At 47.0% G+C, this 21644-nt stretch overlaps 2 protein-coding genes and 1 non-coding gene across 3 annotated transcripts; all 3 read left to right on the top strand.

Annotated features, from left to right (window-relative positions):
- Window positions 1–2995: 2995 nt before the first annotated feature.
- Window positions 2996–3069, top strand: TRNAE-UUC. The gene has a single exon. It is a non-coding gene; the product is annotated as a tRNA-Glu (tRNA).
- Window positions 3070–7900: 4831 nt separating this feature from the next.
- Window positions 7901–9890, top strand: LOC119311955 (30S ribosomal protein S9, chloroplastic-like). The gene is made up of 2 exons (XM_037587670.1): window positions 7901–8369; window positions 9441–9890. The coding sequence occupies exons 1-2, from the start codon at window positions 7977–7979 to the stop codon at window positions 9726–9728; spliced, it is 681 nt and encodes a 226-aa protein (XP_037443567.1). The 5' UTR covers window positions 7901–7976; the 3' UTR covers window positions 9729–9890.
- Window positions 9891–9954: 64 nt separating this feature from the next.
- On the top strand, window positions 9955–14253 carry LOC119311954. The gene is made up of 7 exons (XM_037587669.1): window positions 9955–10042; window positions 10195–10708; window positions 11441–11643; window positions 11856–12032; window positions 12113–12268; window positions 12603–12879; window positions 13595–14253. The coding sequence occupies exons 2-7, from the start codon at window positions 10390–10392 to the stop codon at window positions 13831–13833; spliced, it is 1371 nt and encodes a 456-aa protein (XP_037443566.1). The 5' UTR covers window positions 9955–10042; window positions 10195–10389; the 3' UTR covers window positions 13834–14253.
- Window positions 14254–21644: the final 7391 nt, after the last annotated feature.

Below are 21644 nucleotides of genomic sequence, written 5' to 3'. Positions count from 1 at the left end.
GCTGGTAGTCCTGATGACCGGCGATCCACCCGGGGGGGGAGGGTATGCAGTGTTTCTTGGCTCTAACTTGATTGCATGGAATGCTCGCAAGCACGCTACGGTGTCTCGCAGCAGCACGGAAGCCAAGTACAAAGCAGTTGCTGATGCGATGGCTGAGATCATTTGGGTTCAGTCCTTGCTGAGAGAGTTGCGAGTCCCTTCAGCTCGTTCTCCAGTGCTTTGGTGTGATAACATTGGTGCTACATACTTGTCATCTAATCCAGTGTTTCATGCTCGGACAAAACACATTGAGGTTGATTATCACTTTGTTCGAGAGCGTGTTGCACAGAAGCTGCTTAGCATCAAGTTCATACCATCAAAGGATCAACTTGCTGACATCTTCACGAAGCCTCTTCCACAACCACAGTTTATAGGCTGCAGGGGCAATCTTAACTTAGTCTGTACTTCAAGCCACAGTTAAGATTGAGGGAGGGTGTTAGACTGTATATGTATATGTAATCTTGTTTATACGTAGACTTGTGTATACACCTTGTACTTGTACCCTTTGGTACTTATATATAATGAGATAGCCGCACCCCCCAAGGGTGTCGAGCAGTTGCCCCAATATCCTGGTTTAATAGGGGGGGGAGATTATATGCTTTGTGATTTGTGAATGTCGCGTGTCATCCATCAGGGCCGGGTCTCACCTGCTTTATATGAGACCTGATCTCATATAATTTTTTTCCGGTTCGGGCGGTGTAGATTCTAGACTTTTTGGTTCGAACACGCGCTCCCTCTATCTCCATGCGAGGTCTGTTTCCGTGATATGTTGTTAAGCTGGAAACTGGCGGACGCTCGCAGCTGAGCTCTCACTTTTGGCCTGCACTTTGCAAATAGTTAAAGTTAACGAGGAGATCGATCGATCATGGACAATAATGAGAGCACGGTACAGGCCGGTCGGGAGATCGATCTATCTACTACTAGCTCTCATAGCTCGATGTTCAATCTGTCGCGAAAAAGAAAGAGAGGGACTCGACGCTCAACAGTGCACACGTACCGGGCCTCAGCAGTGAACAGTGAACGGGAGCCCGGGCTACGGAGACACCGTGGAGCCGGACGTGACGGAGGCGGCAGCAAGGCAGGGACCGGGACCAAATATCAGGTGCGCTGGCGATCGACGGGACGAGCGAGCAGCCGGCGGTCGCGGGTTCGTCCGTGTCGCGTGCCCTCCCGCGCATGCGTGGTCAGTTCACTGTGTGCCCGTGGTTTAGTTTTTTTCGTTTTTCTTTCTTTGTTTCTCATTTTCGTAAAGATAATAAATTCTATTTTAGGGCATGTACAATGGTTGATAAGATAGTCTTATCTTAAGTCTTGCATGTGATTTAGAGATGGCAAAAAATTTTGTCTACAATGGGTCATATCTTAGCCTTATCTTCAATAACTAGTAATTCCTAAAATTGTGGTGAGACATATTGTGCTAAGAGATCACCTCTTGTCTTCTCTTAAATAAGAGAAGACAAGTCTTTTCTTATGAGTTCTCTTTCCTCCACCTCATCATCTATCCTACATGGCATTGCTAAGATAGAACCATTGTACATGCCCTTACATTTTTGTAATCACAATACACACCTTTTAGAACAACACGTACCCACTTTGTCTTCCCCTAAGGGGTACTCACTTGTCTTAGGAGTGACAAAAAATACCAGCAGACGCAAAAATAAGTTACACGTAGGAGGACTTGAACTCAGGACAACACACTAGCAAAGACCGCACCTTACCAGTAACCGCGACGGCTGCTAGCGATTATATACAGGGCTTCGCTTTAAAAAACTAACAGAAGCGTTCTTATATGAAAACATTCCTGATTTTTTTAAATATTTCTGGAACAAAATGTGAACAATTTTGAGAAATTCCATTTTTTTCAAGTGTGACACGGCAACTTTTTTTCCAAACACGTGTATTACATTTTCTTAATGATAATAAAGATTTTAAAAAATTATAGAACATTTTATTTCATTGCGTAATTTTTTTAAAAAAAATCAGGTTTGAAAATAATTCCCTCAAAAAACAAAAAAAGAGAACAAAAAACTGATTTTGTTTTCAAAAAATGTTTCTTTTGTCAAAAGTATTCGGAATTTGATGAAAAAGTTCGCACTTTAAAAAATGTTTGGCCATTTAAACAAAATACGTTTAAAAAAATTGCTCTAAAAAAATGTTTTCAATGCCGACTTTGCGGTCTGTTATTAACTATGTTTGAGCTTTGAATTATATATCACTAACAGCCACGTACTCTGGTGGCTGGCAGGTGAAGGGCAGCAGCGCCTAGTCGCAAGTTCAATACCCCGAAGTGTCTACTTTTGCTTTTACGTCGCGCCTTAAAGAAACGTATTAAAGAAAAACATTGCTTCACGCCCGATGGGCCGGCCCAATCGTGTCTGCAGCCAACAATCCCGGTATTTGATCTGCCACATCCACAATCCCTGTTTGGGAATGTTCTCAAGGTTCAAAATAGACCGGGATTGAAGAGTTTGGTGTGCTGATTTCCGGGATTACAAGTTCAGGATTCGATTTGGCTTTTACCTACAAGTTCAAGGTTTATTTTGGACTTTTTTCTTTTTCTCTACTGTCATCGCGCGCGCGCGCACGCGGCCGGCACGTACGGCGACAACTTTTACGTGCCTGTGCTGCTGCGCGGGGCCACGTACAACATGCGTGGCGTCGCCGGCAGCCGGCTGTTTCCTCTGCACGGCTTTCACGGTCTGCGGCGGCGGGCAAGGCCACCCACAAGGGCATGTTTACGTGTACCGTATGGCTTTCGATTTGCGACCATGCGACGGCGAACAAGCACAAGAACCCAAATGGGCCAGTTCGCGGGAACTGTTCTGTGATTTGGATCCGTTTGGTCGTACAGGTAATCAATATATTATTCCGGTAAAAAAATGTTGATTAAGTTAAGTGGTAAGCAAACACAACGTTTAGAATGAATATATAGGTTCTGTGGGAGGCAAAGTCACAATCCATTGTCGTCCAGCCCGGTTAGGATACCTGGCTTTCACCCAGGCGACCCGGGTTCAAATCCCGGCAATGGAGGCCAATCTTTTTTCTTTTTCTTTTGCGCTATCGAACTGGTAACTCTAAACGTCCATAGTCACCGCATCTTCTTGCTCGCCTAATTATGGACCGTTTTTTTTTACCCAATCCAAGGGTGCGTTTGGCTACAAGTGGGTAGCTAATGTTTTGGATGATACTCCTGTATCACCATCAGCAAGAAAAACGAAATAAAAGTTGGCTAGAGCATGCCGAAGTTTTTTTTTAATGAGCATGCCGAAGTTTTGGCGAATATCCATGCATCACTCTCTTTAGACGTGGATACCGAGCCAGAGACATATTTTTAGGTATGGCAAATCGAATGTTTTTCATGTAAATTGTGTTTGTCGAGGATGCAAGTTTAGGTGAGTTTTTTTTTTGAGAGAGAATGAGCATGCCGATGTTTTGGCGAATATCCGTGCATTACTCTCTTTGGACGTGGATACCGAGTCAGAGACATATTTTTAGGTATGGCGGATCAAATGTTTTTCATGTAAATTGTGTTTGTCGAGGATGCAAGTTTAGGTGCCCAGCGTGGCAATTCGGCCCCATTTTATTTTTTGCCAGAACAATTGTCGTGCTTACGAACTAAATTTGACATCTTCGGGTCAATATAAATTGTTATAACAATGCTCGATTTGTCATGTCTAATAATCTAATATCAGATTTTTAGCCTTTTCGCTGTCTTTTTGGTGATGGTTGAAAAAAATAGCAGCCCGAAATGTTGGGAACAATTAAGCTAGACTAAGTTCGCTAACACCCGCATCAAGGTGGTGCCCCACTTTCCAGGGGACTTCCTAGCCACATTCTAGCATTTGCATCACTGCGACCTTGTCACCGTGCTCCTCGACGGGTTCTCCAGAGATGGCCTCGACGTCCATGTCGCGAAGTGGAGGCTCAATGCGCATGTTGACACCATCGATGCGTACCACCACATCTAACTTTCTATCAAGAACATTCCATTGAACGCCTGGAACGACACTGTTGTTGACAAGGTGCTTGGCCTCGACACTTTTTCTGCATTACTTTGACATCGCCACCACCAGACGTGAGGGCGCTGCCACTCTCAGCCTTTGGGTGTGGTCATTAAACCCGTATGTCGTCCCAAAGGTTACCTGGCTAACGGTGGGAAACAACCAGCCGATGGGTGCCTTTCATGGCGTGTCGACGATCATGGGGAGGCGGGGGCTCCTACGTTGTGTCGTTTCCTATCTCGACCTCCATGAGGATTTCAACCCCGATGCCGATGGTGTGGCGCCTATCGCTCCTCCCACCTAATTTTACTGGCGGCACGGTGTTGAAAGAACACGTGGTGCCCCCATGTGTGGTTTTGGTAATTGATGATATTCTCTATGGACTAATGGTTGCATTGAGTTATATTTGAAGGTTTTGTCCATAGGCATTTCTTGAAGTCCATGTGTTGGTTTCAAGGAGTTTATGAGTTGACCAAGGTGTTATTAAGGAATTATTCAAAGATTGGTCATGCGAGTGTTGAGCTTATTGCAAACATGTCTTGAAGAAGAAGAGTGTGTGATCATTCATGTTTACCTTCAAGACATCATCCAAATGAAGAGAGTTGGAAAGATTCAAGGTTGATCAAGACTAAGTACAAAGAGTGATTCAAGTTGATCAACACACAAAGTGTAGAATATGTACCGAGAGGGATCAAGTGATCCCATGGTATGATAAGTATTGTCCATTACGGTTTGTGTACTAACCCATGATCTACGTGAGAGTTCTATGTGGGGTTAGGTATGTTTTCATGGGCTTGCATCAAGAGGAAGATATCATACAACCCATGGATAGAATGACATCAATCGTCATCAAGATTGCGGCGTGCAAGTTCAAGTGGAGCATCACGAAAAGATCAAGTGCTTGAAGCTTGCCGTCCATTGTGATGACAATGGACTTGTGAAGACGTGTCGAAGAGTGGCTCACCCATAGTGGAGTATGGGGGAGCAATCAACTAGTCTTCATCGATCCAACGCAATCAAGAAAGGTAGTACATCTTGAGGAGGACAAGATCGTCATCATCTAGCTCAAGTGGATCATGCGCAAGGCAAAGGTTTGCCCTTGATAGGTTTTCTATTTTACCGGTCTCATGGTGGTAGTTGGGAGACCGGGTTACATGATCGATTGTCATACTATCAAGGGGGGGGGGTCTCAAGTTGGTAGCTTGATCGTATCGTTCATAGAGAGCTCAAACCATTGCATCATTGCATCATCTTTCTTGGTTCTTGCTTGGTATTTCTCTTAGTGAGTTTTAGAGCTTATGGTCATTTTCATGACAAGCTCGAGTTCATCGAAAACGGAGTTCACATGCATCTTCTACGATGTTTTTGATGTTGGAGTTTTTGCGGGTTCTCTTTGTGAGTCTTAGAGATTATGGTCATCTTGATGACAAACTCGAGTTCATCAAAAACGGAGTTCACATGCATCTTCTATGATGTTTTCGATGCTGGAGGTTATGTCGGTTCTTTTCTGTTGGAGGATTCACTCCTCTATATGTTAGGCATACCTCCCCTGCCTCTTCTTCGTTTTTTGGTGCTACTCATCATCCTCTATCCAACAAGCTTGAGTTTGCTCAATTCGGAGCTCGTTTGCAGAAGTTGTGATAGTTATGGTTTTCCTTGGAGTATACTTGTTTTCGTGGAAGTGGCATAAGGGGGACGCCAGCGGTAGTACCGCGGCTCCGGAGCGGCAGTACCGCCGAAAGCCATGTTTCATAGCAGTAGTACTTCCCATGGCCACAGGCGGTAGTACGGCTCCGGTTCCGCGCTAATACCGCCTCGACTCGAGACCTGCGTGTCTCGTGTCGGGTTCAGCGGGAGTAGGAGCGGTGGTACCGCCCTACTACCGCTACTAGTGCCGCTCAACGGCCCTCCTCTCTGTTCCTTCTCCCTTAGACGTTGTGCGAGGACCCAGCGGTAGTACCGCTGGGCCGAGCGGCAGTACCGCTCCCTTAAGTAGTAGTACCGCCCGCTGCAGGCTGTGAATGGGGATAACAGTTGGATTTTCCCCCTCCTATAAAAGGGGGTCTTCTTTCCCATTGCCTTATCTCTTTAGCTCGTGTTCTTACCCCATTGTTGACCTTCTTCGAGCTTGCTATCTCTCAATCCCTCCATGGATTCTTGCTAGTTTTTTTGGGGGTGGGGGAGAGAAAGGAGATCTAGATCCACACTTCCACCAATCACTTTCTCTATGTGAGGGGAACTCCTTGGATCTAGATCTTGGAGTTCTTGGTGTGTCTCCTTCTTGTTCTTCCTCTCTTTTTCCTCCATAGCTTTTGTTGCTTTTGGTGGGATTTGAGAGTGAGGGACTTGGACACTCCGTGTGCCCTTGCCATTGTATTTGGTGCATCGGTTTGAGTTCTCCATGGTGATATGTGGAAGTTACAAGTTGAAAAGCTTATTACTCTTGGGTGCTTGGTACCCTTAGCTTGTTCCTCTTGGGTGCTTGGGCGCCCTAGACGGTTGGTGGTGTTCGGAGCTCAATCATTATGGTGTAAAGCTCCGGGTAAGTGTCGGGGTCGCCAATTAGGTTGTGGAGATTGCCCCGAGCAATTTGATGGGTACCGGTGATCGCCCCAAGGTTTGCCAGAGTGTACGGGTTCGGTGACCGCCTCCAAGGGTTGCCATTTGCATAGGTTCGGTGACCGCCCTCAAGGGTCCCTTAGTGGAATCACGACATCTTGCATTGTGCGAGGGCGTGAGGAGATTACGGTGGCCCTAGTGGCTTTTTAGGGAGCATTGTGCCTCCACACCGCTCCAAACGGAGGTAGCATCCGCAGGGGTGTGAACTTCGGGATATATCATTGTCTCCGCGTGCCTCGGTTATCTCTTACCCGAGCTCTTTACTTATGCACTTTACTTTATGATAGCCATAGTGTTTCATGTTATATATCTTGCCACCACTTAGTTATTTATCTTGCTTAGCATAAGTTTTTGGCGCACATAGGTGAGCCTAGTACCGCTAGGTTTATTCTGCATTTGTTCAAGCCTAAACCGTAATTATTTTAAAGTGCCCATTCACCCCCCTCGAGGCGACATCCACGATCTTTCAACCTCCATGAGGATTTCAACCCCGATGCCAATGGCGTGGCGCCTAATTGCCCTCGCTTCTCCCACCAGATTTTACTGGCGGCACGGTGTGGTCGATGGAGAGGCACGAATGCACGATCACAACAAGCCGCCGGGATATCGCCGTGATGATAGAGACAAGCTTAAAGATGATCAAGAAAGCAGCGGGCATCACGATGAATGGCAACCATCCTGGCGCGACTGTATCTTCAGAAGCAGATCAAGGGAAACAGAAAGGCTCCAGGGCGTTGGTCCTTTGGGGCACAGGCACGAAGACCTCCCGGCTCGCATCGACAAGATCAAGCCGGATCCGATAGGAAAGCGACGACAGCGTCGCGTCGGCGACTCATTTTTTAGTCAGTAATAGGTGTTCGATGGTCTCAAAATCTTAATGTAATTTTAATTAATATTTGAGTTGTTTTGTACTTCCGATGAACTTCTAATAATAGATCTGATCTTTTCCGAAAAAGCTAAAACATGTGCGAGACCTGAACCGGTTTTCAAATCACGACGCAACTGGGCAGCTCCATATCTGTGCCCCCCACAACTGCGTGCTACAAATCCTCTCCCACAAAAATTCTTGACTTGAGTCAGCTTCGGTTTAAACGAAATCTGCAATTCAGGTTCAATTCAAAAAACAAAAAGAAAAACTGCAATTCAGGTTAATCTCGAGCGTTGATTGCCCATGTACATCCGGAGATGTGCGGTTGGAAGCAGGCTGGATGAACTCAAACTGACGACCTTCGCACTCGGCACTCGCAGAGCGAAAGCTTATCCCCCTCCGGCCGTGGCCTATCCACCCCGCGCGCACGCACACCCAGCAGGCAAACCATGGCGCTCTCCGTCTCCTCCCTCGCCTCGGCCTTCTCCCACCTCTCCCTCCCCTCCACCTCCGCTCCCCACCCGCTCCCTCTCCTCCGCCTCCACCCCACCACCCGCCGCGCCGCTCGCCTCGTCCTCTTCGCCTCCGGGGCCGACGCCGCCGAGCCGGTCCTCGAGGCGGAGGCGCCTGCCGCCGACGACGGGCCCGAGGAGGTGCTCGCGGTCGAGGCGGAGGAGGACGCGCTCTCCGGGCTGGCGCTGCGCAAGTACGTGAAGCAGCGGCTGCCCGGGGGATTCGCCGCGCAGCGGATCACCGCCACGGGCCGCCGGAAGATGGCGTCCGCCCGCGTCGTCCTCCAGGAGGGCACCGGGAAGGTCTTCATCAACTTCCGCGACGCCAAGGTGGTTGTCTCCTTCCTCTATTCGATGAATGCACCTCCTGGTTTCACAAACTGCCGCAACATTATGTGACTCTGAATGTGGCATGGCTCTAGAATTAGCTATCCGTCGAATGCTTGGTTGTCCCCTATGCTTGGTTGTTAGGATACCTGCTCATTGCTAATGTAGTAATCGATCCCAGTCATGTCTATGTTTACAAGTAGTTGAGTACTGGAACATGGGTTGCATTTCATGTTACAGGCTCTGAGATTCTAGTTTGTCAGGTGCTAATTGGTCTGCATAAATTCATTTAGATAAACAACAATGCAGACTTGTCGCAGATTTTAACCTGTTAGGTTAATCAGTCCCTCCTTGTGTTTTTCGTTTGCGGTAATGCACGGCCTAAAATACTATTTGGGCAAAATTGGTGCGGGGATGTTCGGTGGTAAAACACCTCAAAGGGGAAACTTATTTTCAGATGTCATATCAAGCGGAAGATGTGACCGGAGCACTTGACTCTGTGAATAGATTAGCAGAATGAGGGTTGCAAGCTTAACTAGTGAAAGGAGGATTCTGCATTTCACACGGTTAGGATGTTTAATAGCATGTTACTTCTATCCTGTTCATAGTGCTGGATACTCACTTCACTGGCTCTATTTGCTTCACATTGTTGCCATCACCAAGAATGCAGTTTGGTAACTGATGTTGAATGTGGTTTCCAAATGCCTAAGATTTAGATTCTATATAGTGAGCATACTTGAAATGATGTAACGTCTTTGTTCATTTGCTCAAGGACCATGATACTGACACAAGTTCAGTCATCAAATTTCATGGGGAAAAATATTCTTCTCTTTGACGTACGTTGCGCGCAGCTATTTGGATGAATGACCAACTATGATGCTGCTAACTTCATTAAGGTTAAACTGTAGCAAAAAAGATAGTTTCAGCTGCATATATACTAAATGAGTAAATTATGGTGCTAACGTCATTAAGGCACAGCTTTTCTTTTTCTGTACCTGAGGGAATACATGGAAATAACAAAAAATTGATAAATATTCAGTCGCTTGCCTGTACTTATATACTTGAAATATGCAGGAGTATTTGCAAGCGAATCCGATGTGGGTGGAGTATTGCAAGATCCCCCTGGTGACTCTAGGGTTTGAGAACAACTACGACGTCTTTGTGAAAGTTCAGGGAGGCGGCCTCTCAGGCCAGGCCCAGGCGATCTGCCTCGGCGTGGCGCGTGCCCTGCTGAAGATCAGCCCTGCCAACAGAGTCCCTCTGAGGTCAGAAGGCTTGCTGACGAGAGACACTCGCGTCGTCGAAAGGAAGAAGGCGGGTCTCAGGAAGGCGCGCAAGCGTCCCCAGTTCTCCAAGCGTTAAGCAGGATACTTCATTGTTGTTAGAGTCGTTTCTGCGCCATCTTTCCCCACTTGAAAAAAGTCCCTCTCGTGTCTTTGTTCTGTGCTGGACGCCACAGATTTGTAACATTCGTTTTCTGAAAGCATTTTTCTTGAGGTTACAGAAGACAGGTTTCTTCAAATCGTTCCACTGAGTCTGACGTGGTTGCTCAAACTCGAAGCGTGGCTTTCTCATTGAGTGAGCGTTTATATGAAGTCATTTGAAAAGCTATCAACATCCGCGGCAGTTTTCAGAGTGATATTTGTTTGTCTGATGGAGATTCGAAATGCGAACAAGTATGTCGCCTCTCGGTATCTGGTTGGACCGCAAAACTTCAAATTTTATAATCAAATTTTCTCCCACTTAATTGAATTGTGCTTTTCATCTAAAAAAAAGAAAAAAAAAGATGTTAACTGATGTGGCAATTCTGTTTTTTTTTTTGAGGCAGTGTGGCAATTCTGCTGGAGCGGGACAGACTGCAGAGAGGAACAAAGAGAGTGCAAAAGGTAGCAAAGCGACCAGTCCACACGCCGACCGAGCCGAACCAGGCCCATCACGATTTCCACCACGCGCGGCCTAACGGAGCCCACCACGGAAGCCGAACCCTCTCCTCTTCGCCGTCCCCAGCTCCGTCGGTCCACCCATGTCGTCCTCCTCGTCGCTGATCCAAGGCATCTCCATCTCGGTCTCCGACGACGACGAGGCCTCCGGGAAGGTGCGCGTCCGCGTGCGCCGCAAGCGCAACCGCCACCCGGTCTCCGCCCGCCGCCGCTTCCTCCGCCGCGCCGCTCGGCTGGGCGGCCCGCTCCTCCTCGCCGCCCTCGCCGTCTCCCTCTTCGCCTATGAGTACTACCGCCTCTCCCCGTTCCACTCATCCTCCTCGTCCGCTCCGCCGCCTCCGCCTCCGACGCAGGCCGCCGGCAACCTCAGCCGCGTCGACCGCGCCGACCGCGCCCGGAAGTGTAAGCTCGCGCCTGATAGCTAAACCCTAAATTGGCGTGGATAGAACTGCGTCTTAGTTTAATCCTGTTATTCTTTATTTTAATTTGGCGATCTGGAGGTCTGCCTATATTATAATGCCCTGTTCAGTTAGTCTGTATTGTGGTGATGGAGGTGATACCACAGTATGATGAGCTGACCCAGCGACCTGCTTAGCTGTGCTGTAGTTTTATATCCCTATTATTGAGCTATCTATTTATTTTCTGATCTGAATGATGCAATCTGATCTGTTGATCGTAGTTTCCCCTGCTTACTGCCTACTTCCAGTGCTAGTTAGAGGATTTATTTTAGGGGCTTGTGTGGGCGTTAAATAATGCAAGTTGCCCTAAAGCGTTTGTCTGAATGTTAAGGTTATTCAAACTCAAAGTGAGGTGCCGATTTATATTTCAGCCTTAATACAACTGTACAGCGGGTTATGTGGCTTATTCTGATGCACTAACTTACTCTTGTGGAAGTTATTCATGTACTGAGTAATAGGAAAGGTTGGCTACTAACTCTCTTTTGTTTAGCACATGTAAGGTTCTAGCCCATCTTTGATATTGATTCTTTTGATTTCTTCTGGTATACTATGCTATTTTATTTCTTTTTCTACCTTTTTGCCTTCTGGAGTAACAGTGTGATTATTTCTTAGATCAAATATCAGTGTAAACCATTATGACATGTGCTTCCTCATGAATTCAGTGTTATATTGACAGCATGCCTGAAGATGCTCGATACTGAGATGCTTCAAAATCTGGAACTTCGTGAACCCCCTGAACAAAATCTGCCAGTCAAGGAAGTTGTGTACAGGTCCAGTCTGCCCCATCTTGAAGATAACGTTTCATCCCGTATGACGAATTCGCGATTTAATTCATTCACGGGATATCAGACCCTTACTGAAAGAGAAGAGAGTTTCAAGGTTTTGTTCAGGCTCTATATTTCATGAAGTTTTTGAAAATTATGTAAGATATTGGAGTTGCTCTATGAAATATGTGTGTTCTTGTTTAGTACCATATGTGCAGATAGTAGATACTACATGATAAACATTGTCAAAAAAGCAAAATGCTAAACTGTGGAAAATTATGTGTTAGCTGCCATCCTCACTTTTTTTCAATTCTACTAATGCTTCAGCCAAAGGAAACTACAGTGGTTCATTGTGGCTTCTACAGTGAAAATGGAGGGTTCAGAGTTTCTGATGTAGATAAAGATTACATGAGATCTTGCAGAGTTGTTGTGGCCACTTGTGCGTTTGGTGGAGGGGATGACCTTCACCAGCCTATAGGGATGACAGAAGTGTCTGTCAAAAAGGTTTAGTACTTCTCTTGCATTGGGTGTTGATGTCTTGAGCTTCTTTCCTGCCTATCCGCTGATACTTGTTGTTTTGCTAGGTATGCTATGTTGCATTCTGGGATGAAGTCACTCTCTCAGCTCAACATGAGGAAGGCAAGAAGATTGGTGAAGATCTCAGGATTGGCCTTTGGAGGATCATTCTTGTGAGAGACCTTCCTTTCACAGATCAACGGCTGAATGGCAAAATTCCCAAGGTACCATCTGAAAACCCTGTGCCTTCATTGTCATGATGAGAGAAAAAATGTTAGTAGAAGCCTCAACATTATGCTTCCTATATTCATCTTGTTGTACTCTATGGACAACAGAGCTAGGAGGAGATTGTCTTACAGATATTGCATTCTATTTTTTCAAGAACAGATATTACATTCTATTTTTTCAAGAACAGATATTACATACTCGCTCTGTAAACTAATATAAGATCGTTTTTACAGAGGGAGTACATTCTATGATCAGTGCATATGATGTCTGTGTAGGGTGAATCCTTTCCATCAGAAGCTGACTTCCATTTTGCTATTCTATTGTCTCCAGCTGATAAGCCATCGCCTTTTCCCTATGGCAAGATACTCGATTTGGGTGGATTCGAAGTCCCAGTTCCGGAGAGATCCACTAGGAGTCATTGAGGCCCTTCTGTGGCGCTCAAACTCTTCCTTGGCATTATCGGAACATGGAGCTCGGAGCAGCTTGTATGACGAGGGTAACGCGATTGTTAAGAAACACAAAGCAACCCCAGAAGAAGTTAAAATACAGTTGGATCAGTACCGGCAAGATGGCATTCCGGATGACAAACGATTCAACGGAAAGAAAGGTTGGCTACTAATCCTGACTTGCTTGCCCTCATTTGCTTTCACTGTTCTTATCATACCTGGCATAGCTTGATGCATTAACCAACTTCATTGGTGATGCTGTTATGTTGTTCCCAACTTACCAGTGTCCTAGTTTTGTTTCTCTAGATTGCACATCAACATCACTCCTACCTGGCTCTCACGTTATGCCGCCCTGCATAGTGTGCAACATAGATGGCTGGCCATTCATTCACCTCATAGGAAAAGTCAGCAGGATGGGCTTAAACGAGAGCAGACATCAGTGTCGTACGTATTCACAGAACAGGCCCAGGGCATCAGGCTGCTGGGCCAGACACGTAGTGAAATAAGTGAAAATACATCATGTGCTCCTACTCTAATGAAACCATGCTTGGTGTTACTACTACTGCGCAGCTGCGCTTGTGCAAAAGGCATGAGCTATAAAGTTGGGCCAGTTGCATGCGTTGAGCATAAAAGCTATGGCTCCTTTCTGGCTTTCTGCACCTCAACCAAGTGATACAGGACACGCCATTTTTAGCCCACATGTGGGCTAGCTACGTAGAAGAACCAGAAGCACGCTCCAAGCAGTAGTAAACACAATGTTTCGCCCAAAATCATACATGTTCGTCGTTCTTGACACCTTTGCTGCCAGTGGTCCGGCCCTCTGAACCCGGACAATAAGTGTGGTTCTCATTCATTGATTTGCCTTTTTATTCACAGCTCTTGCAGAAGCTTCAGCCATTGTGAGGGATCACGCCCCCTCGACGAACCTCTTCATGTGCCTCTGGTTCAACGAGGTGGTGAGGTTCACCTCCCGGGATCAGCTGAGCTTCCCCTACGTGCTGCGACGCCTCAGGCTCCCCGGCGTCCACCTGTTCCCGGTGTGCGCCCGCAAGGATCTCGTCAACAGCTTCGGCCACAGGCGCAAGGTGAAGCCTCTCGCCAAGGAGGGCAGATGAGCTTCTGAATCTAGCGCCCTGGGCGTTGTCCTGACTGGAATTTCGACAATGCGTGGCCTCGATACACTCCACCTGCGCAAGCTGTATAGTTACTCTAGTAGTTCTTTTCTTCGTCATCTTGATTTGAGGTGTAGACTATCTTGGGGTAGCGAGAGGAGCAGTCATTCAAAGTTCTCAGCTGGTACTGGTAGTAGCGCAATGCAGGGGTACACAGGAGAATGGCTTTGCCTGATGTTGTTCAAGGCAAATGTAGATCGCCAATTCGCCATTCTTCTCGGCAGAAACGAAATCAAAGAATTTCGGCTAACCCCAAGTCAATGCCTTAATTTTGGCATTTGTATCCTTTCTAGCCCTGTCTGTTTTCTTCTTGATCCTTACCATGAACTAGCTAATTCTCATGAAATTCATGTGCAGCTTTCAGTCTGGCCCTCCGGCATGTCTTTATAGTCTTTATAGTTTTTATAGTTGTTTTTCTTCTCGATTTTCCCTGTAGATGATGCTGGCGTAGCAACAGCAGCCATTCAGGGTCCATAGCCAGTAGCAGTGCAGCGGTACACAGAGAAGCGAAATGTCTAGGAGCAATGTTGTTCAGGGAATGGTGGCTTGAAGAATCGTCGTTTGAAGCCAAGGTCATTAAATCTGGCGGGTGCATCATCTTTTCTTTCTTGAACTCGTAGTGGAGACTAAACTGCTTCTCGTGAACTCGAGTGAAATTTCTCATAAACGGCCAAACCCCACGGTACCATCCGTCGGGAGCAATTATTCGGCGTACCTACCTACTGAGGCACGCACGCACCTCTGAACCTCCCTGCCCAACATACGCCGCGAAAGTGCGGCTGCCAGTCGCTGTGCGCGCCAGTGCATCCTCTTCTTTCGTCCGTCGGGTAGGCCCATTGCCCGAGACGTCGACGCATTTACCATCTGGCGCTGCATTGAAGCCCCTGTGCTGTGCGGGCCAAATTTCGTGTTTTGACCCTTTTTGGAAAGAAAATCAGGATATGACCCCAGTTCGGAAAAATTTCGGGATCTGACCCTTTCGCCTACCGCCAGATGGCCTGGCGGTAGGATTGCGTGCCCTACCGCCATAGCCTACGGCGGTAGGCCATTTGACGGCGACTGACGGCCGTTGGCAGCCGCTGACGTGGAAAAGGGCCTACCGCCATCCCCTACGGCAGTAGGTTACTGGAGCCTACCGCCATAACCTCTGGCGGTAGGGTCCTGTGTTCTGGATAAGGTGGGGAGGGGCTGGTTTGTGGACCCCACCACCACTCTTCTTCCCCACTCATCTTCTTCCCCGTGCTCAGCTCCTCTTCCCCCTCTCTCTCCCTCACAACCCCCCCCCCCTAGATCCACTCCATTTGCTTGGGATTTCATCGGTGGATCCGGAGCATTTTCATCACCCAAGGTACCTCCCCCATTCCCCCTTCTTTTGATTGGTTGAGATATTTGTTTTGTGTTGATTTGGTTAATTTATTGCAAACCCTAGGTGTTGATGTTGTTGTGTGCATTTATGATGCATTTATGATGCATTTATGGCTAGGGTTGTGGCTATGTTAGGGGTTGGTGTTAGGGTTAGGGTTAGGGATGTTGGGTAATTATGTTGGTGGTTATGTTGGTGGTTATGTTGGGGGTTAGGGTTATAGTGGTTATGTTAGGGGTTATGGTTAGGGTTAGTGGTTAATTGTTAGGTTAACTTTAGTATGAATAGTAGTTATGCAAAATTTCGTTCATTTGTCCATTTGTGTTGGTTGGATGACATATATGGATTGATTATATTCTTCCCATTTTCTTAGATGCATAAGCTCGTAAACGTTCATTATTTGGACAAGTCGACATTTATGCTTGGAAATGACGATGAAGGGGAAGAGGCTATGGTTTTTGACACAAGTCCAAGCTTTGATGATCTTGTAGTTCAAGTGAGAAGCGTCTTACATTGGAATGACCCAAATGCCGAGGTTAAGCTTATTGGGAGGTATGACGTTGGATTGGGAGTAAAGTCCCGATTAAAGAGTATGCCCATCACCTCCCAATTGCATTGGAATGTGTACAAGGAAAAAGTAGACGCATCACAAGACAAGTCTCTTGAGATCTTTGCCACAAAGGTTGATCCTCCTCCTCCTTTGCAAATTTATCTCAACCGCAATGCATCCTCCCCCATGCATGATGACAGTGCCGAGGTGTATGTCCCCAATTCTTCTAGCCAACCACCAAGTAGCCAACCCAATGAAGATCATATCAACGCTAGCGCCATAGTACTCCTTCATGATGCTGTTCCTCATGTTGAAGAAGATGCTATTCCTCATGTTGATGATGATGCTATTGTTGCTCTAGAGGAGGATGTTTACTCGGAGAATGAAGAGATCCATTACAATCCAATTGGTAACTTGGATGTCATTGTGCGGCAACAAGACATGGACCGTACCCTCCCTTATAACTGTATGTGTGGGTATCACTCGGATGACGAGGGTCCGGAGGAAGAGTTGGATGAGGATGGGTTGACTGCGCAAGAAAACGAAATCTACAAGAAGGTGACCGGCAAGGAGAGAGGGCCGTCTTTGTTTAGAGATGTGAGTCTTGCGGACAATGCAGTCGTTGATGGTGGGATGAGATTATGGTTGTCCGAGCCAACGCCGTGCCCCAAATTTAGTGATCCTCGACCAGAAAATGAGGATGAGAATGCTCATTTGAAGAAAGGCATCAAGTTTGGTTCTTTGATAGAGTTCAAGATATGGTTGTGTGACTATGCCATTAGGAACCATAGGCCGTTTGTTGTTGGTCATTCCAATCAAAAACTTCGGTACACGGTCAAATGTGACAAAGAAGGTTGCAAATGGATGGTCCGCGGTAGAAAAAACAAAGAAACCGGGCAATGGGTCTTGAAGAGTCATGTTGGCACTCACACGTGCGTACCCCCGGACAAGGCCGACCAAAGCAAAGGACACCGTCAACTCACGTCGGAGTATCTAGGATATAAATTGTTGCATCAAATAGCACATGATCCAACCGTGAAGGTCAAGTTTCTCATGTCTTCGATTGAGGAACAATTCGGACACTCGGTCAAGTACGGGAAGGCATGGATGGCGAAGGCAAACGCTATTAGGATGCTGCATGGTGATTATGAGGCCGCATATAACATTCTCCCCAAGATGTTGGCAGCAATTGCTCATCGAAACCCGGGAATGCGCCATCGGGTGGAGTCAATTGCCGGAGTGTTTCGTCGTGCCTTCTGGAGCTTTGGACAATGCATTGAGGCATTCACGTATTGTCGCCCGGTGTTGTCTATAGATGGTACATTCTTGACCGGCGATTACAAGGGAACATTGATGGTGGCGATGGCCCACTCTTCAAATGATAACGTGTTGCCGGTGGCATTTGCCTTGGTGCCTTCGGAGCACGATGATAATTGGGAGTGGTTCATGGAGCATGTGAGAACCAAGGTGATAGGCAACAGAGAGGTATGCATTATATCGGATCGCCATCATGGGATTCTCAAAGCAATAGACGTTGATATTCCCGGTCTTCCAAAGCTTCAACACCGTTGGTGCATGAGACACTTTGTTGCAAACTTTTACCGGGCATGCAAGAGCAAGGAGTTTTGCAAAGACCTTACCCTTGTTTGCGTTGCTTTCAACACCGCCACATTCAAGACCCGATATGATAAACTCCTCGAGGCTTTAAAGAAGAACAAAGGGGGGAAAGAATTCTTGGTTAGGCACTTTCCGGAGAAGGAAAAGTGGTCACGCGCTTACGATGAAGGAGGTATGCGATATGAGGACATGACAAGCAACATGGTGGAATGCTTCAACAATGTGTTGAAGGGTGTCCGTTCCTTGCCGGTGACCGCAATACTCAAGTACACTTTCATCAAGCTCAATGAGTACTTCCTAAAGCATTCTGCAAGCACAGCCAAGTGGATTGGGGAAAAGATGGACTATCCATTAAAGGTTCATGATTGGTTGTTGCATCAAGCGCGCAAGTCTGCCAAACAACAAGTGATCACATATAATGAAAAAGAAATGATCTATCAAATCGATGAGCCGGGTGGGACAACAAGGGACGGTAGGTCTTACGGTGGAGTTGCTTACGAGGTGCGCCTTAAAAACCGTTGGTGCCAGTGTGAGAGGCCACACAAGTATCATTGGCCTTGCTCGCATTTGATGACCGCAACACAGGTGAGAAACATGAACGTATCCGATGGCACAACGGTGCGGTTGCACGAGTTTACATTGGAAAGAACAAGGTTGATGTGGGCGCCTCGGTTCAATCCTTTCCTTGATGCCTCACAGTGGCCTGAGTATGTTGGGCCAGACATTGTGCCAGATCCCGCACTCATGGTGCCTATGAGGGGAAGAAGAAGAAAGAAGAGATTCCAGAGTGACATGGATGATCTAGCTGGATACACTGGAATGAAGCAATTTGGTAGTGGTCATTTCATGGAGCCACCGGAAAACAACAATTATGGAGAATGCAATGACACAGGACACAACGTTAGGACATGCAAAAAACGAAGAACCAACACGGGCACTAGTCAAACACGTAGACGGAGCAGTAGCCTGGGAGGGGGCCGTGGCCATGGAGGAAGGACTAGCCTTGGAGGGAGCCGTGGCCGTGGAGGAAGGACTAGCCTTGTAGGGGCCCGTGGTCGTGTATCCGGTGGTTCTAGGTCACGTCGGGTTGATAGGGGAAGGCCTATCGACGTGTTGCTCAATCCGGATGGTTAAATAATGTGAATGGTACTACTTTTAATATGTTCATGCACGTGTTGATATATTTGCCTCTTTACATGTCAATGTGTTCATATTTAGACTTAACATCTTTATTTGTTGTAGGGCATGGCTTCATCCGGTTCCATGACAAGGCCACCGTATGCTCACCATGAAGACCTGCCACACAAGTGGAAGGACGCATCTTTGGACAAGGTGAAGGAGAAGGATGTGAAGATTCCGCCATGTTGGTGTGGAGATGTTTGCAAGGTGAAGGAGTCCACCGACCGAAAGAAGTCATGGATCGAAGGAAGGAGATATTTTGTTTGCCCCAATTATGCTTACGATCGTGCGCTTCCAACTAACGCCTATGACCTTCCACCGGTATGCTAGAGAAGTAACATGTTACTCTCAACTGTGTGCCATCACTAACATCCGTTTTATATGCAGTCACCGCCTCCTCTATGCAAGTACTTCAGCTGGATAGATCATGAAGTGCCAAAAGATATCCAAAAGGACCAATTAGAAGATTGTTTTAGGCGCCAACGGCTGTTCGAAGAAAGGTTTCAAAGAGGCTTGGAGGAAGAGCGTCGTCAAAAAGAGAGGATGGAGCGGAAGCAACGCGAGGAGGAGAGGGCACGCCAAGCGAAGCTTGCTCGTGAGGAGGAGAGGGCAAGAAAGCTTGCAAAGAGCTCGCAAGGCACAAGAGGAGGATGAGGCACGTGACAGGAAGGGGAAATGGCCCCGTATGACTCAGTAAAGCCGTCGCCTTCGGTGGACTCGTCATGTAACCGGATGAAGCCATGCCAAATTTATCATGAACTATGTAGTACTAAGGCAAAAAGCCATGTGTCGTCAACTTGTCGTGAATGAGTTTGCCATTTGTATTGAATTTGGTGTGAAGATGTTTGCAATGTGTTGTGAATGAATTTAGTTTGTTAGTGTATTCTGGGATTTGTCATGATTCTTATTGAAAAACTGTTGTGCTGTGAAGAGAAGTGGGATATAACAGAACATAGTGCTCTGTTTTCGGAGTTAGAACCCTACCGCCAAAGGCCATGGCGGTAGGGGGGGCAATGGTTCTGTGACGAAGAACCCAAGAACGCTGGCGGTAGGACCGGACCCTACCGCCACAGGCCATGGCGGTAGGCTGCTGGACCCTACCGCCAGGACGCGTGGCGGTAGGGGGGGGCAACGGTTCTGTGACGAAGAACCCAAGAACGCTGGCGGTAGGACCGGACCCTACCGCCACAGGCCATGGCGGTAGGCTGCTGGACCCTACCGCCAGGACGCGTGGCGGTAGGGGGGGCAACGGTTCTGTGATGAAGAACCCAAGAACGCTGGCGGTAGGACCGGACCCTACCGCCACAGGCCATGGCGGTAGGCTGCTAGACCCTACCGCCAGGACGCGTGGCGGTAGGGGGGGCAACGGTTCTGTGACGAAGAACCCAAGAACGCTGGCGGTAGGACCGGACCCTACCGCCACAGGCCATGGCGGTAGGCTGCTGGACCGTACCGCCATGGACTGTGGCGGTAGGATCTGGTCCCTCCTCTCCCCTGTTTTGCCCCATATGTGTCGAATGTTAGCATAATATACCCAATTCTATCTCGCAAGCACATACATAATTCAACTCAACATAGTTCATTACATCCACGAATAGCACATGTTCAAACTAACTAAAACATGACCCGGTTCGAATGACATCAGTTCAAACTAATAGCTCAAGCTCGACGACACATGTTCTAAACAGGTAACATAAGCCTCATACTTATCAGACGTTCAATTTGATCGTCACGCCCTTGATTACGCTTCAGTTGAAAGTCTGTGGATCCTGCCCAATGACCCAACACACCATTCGTTTCACGGAACCAAGCCCATGCAGCACGGCGCGCGGGATTCTCTGACACGCCCTGTTTGATTGCCCATCCTATGACCTACCCGGGTTTCCTCAAGTCCATCTCACGGAATTCTTCTTTGCCTGCAGTGAACGCAATCTCAACTGCCAAAGCGTGTCTGCAAGCATATTCCCGGTCTTGCAGCTGATCAAGCATCCCCTCTTTCTCCTTCACAAGCTTTCGGAATGCTTTTTTCTCCTTAGCATCAGAAGGTTCCTCGATAAAGTGATACTTGCTGAAATCCTTCATGGCCGCATTTGCCTCATCACAACTCTTCAACCATGCTTCACATTCCTTCTTCAAGCAACGGTGTCGCTCCGCCATGATCTTCTCACACGCTATGTTCATAGTCATGGATCGACTGTCCATCCTACATGAACATACGGGTTCAAGATGACATAAACAAAAACATAAAATAAATTAAGTAGAGTACAACACTTGGTAACTTGATATGACATACAACACCAGGTTCTTAATGAGTTCAAATGTTAAGGGTACAAGTCATAGTAGTTCAAACGACGACCAAGCATAGGGTACATGTCATTATAGTTCAAATGACAAAGATTACATAGCCTCATGCAATACTATGCGGCGTACGGTCCCGGGTTGCAACAAATAACATCATTTCTTTCTTTGACCCATGCCCAACGAGATGCACGGTTCTCATCCGACGAGAATGGTTGGCGAACTAACCAATCAATGACCTGACCATGATTGCCCATGTCTATCTCAGCATATTCTGCCGTTGTCGCACACAATGTAATTTGCATTGCAAGATCACGCCTACAATTTTCTTCCGCCGTCTTGAGCTTCTTCATCAGCCTCTCCTTTTTTGTTATAAAATTTTCGGAACGGTCTTTATTGAAATAATTATATGAAAAGGCCCTACACTCCGCATTCAACGCATCAATGGCTTCGATCCACAAGTTCATCTTTTCCTCAATCAATTCGCGTTCACGGTTCGCCGCCGCCTCAGCAGAAGTTTCAAAGAAAACGAACGGTGCCATCCTACAATTCGAAAAGTTGCTATTAAAGTAACTTAGCTTTAATTGCTTTCTTAAGCATAACCTAACCCCCATTATGTACATTAAGACTAGCACTAGATCTAGGCACACAAACTTTTCTACAAGCTATTCTAAGCACATCATACATAAGGAAACCACAAACATAAACCTAAATGGATCATAGTAATTGATTTGACCACACGAAAAT

Source organism: Triticum dicoccoides, chromosome 5B (assembly GCF_002162155.2).
Source record: "Triticum dicoccoides isolate Atlit2015 ecotype Zavitan chromosome 5B, WEW_v2.0, whole genome shotgun sequence".
In the NCBI taxonomy this organism is placed as follows: domain Eukaryota; kingdom Viridiplantae; phylum Streptophyta; class Magnoliopsida; order Poales; family Poaceae; genus Triticum; species Triticum dicoccoides.
This window is presented reverse-complemented; position numbering and strand designations above follow the sequence as displayed.

Bases quoted from the DNA above. Each gene is read 5' to 3' on its own strand.
- LOC119311955 (XM_037587670.1), top strand. From the start codon at position 7,977: ATGGCGCTCTCCGTCTCCTCCCTCGCCTCGGCCTTCTCCCACCTCTCC. The intron at 8,370-9,440 runs GTGGTTGTCTCC...TGAAATATGCAG, and splicing joins TCAACTTCCGCGACGCCAAG to GAGTATTTGCAAGCGAATCC.
- LOC119311954 (XM_037587669.1), top strand. From the start codon at position 10,390: ATGTCGTCCTCCTCGTCGCTGATCCAAGGCATCTCCATCTCGGTCTCC. The intron at 11,644-11,855 runs GTTTTGTTCAGG...CTAATGCTTCAG, and splicing joins AAAGAGAAGAGAGTTTCAAG to CCAAAGGAAACTACAGTGGT. The intron at 12,269-12,602 runs GTACCATCTGAA...TATTGTCTCCAG, and splicing joins TGAATGGCAAAATTCCCAAG to CTGATAAGCCATCGCCTTTT.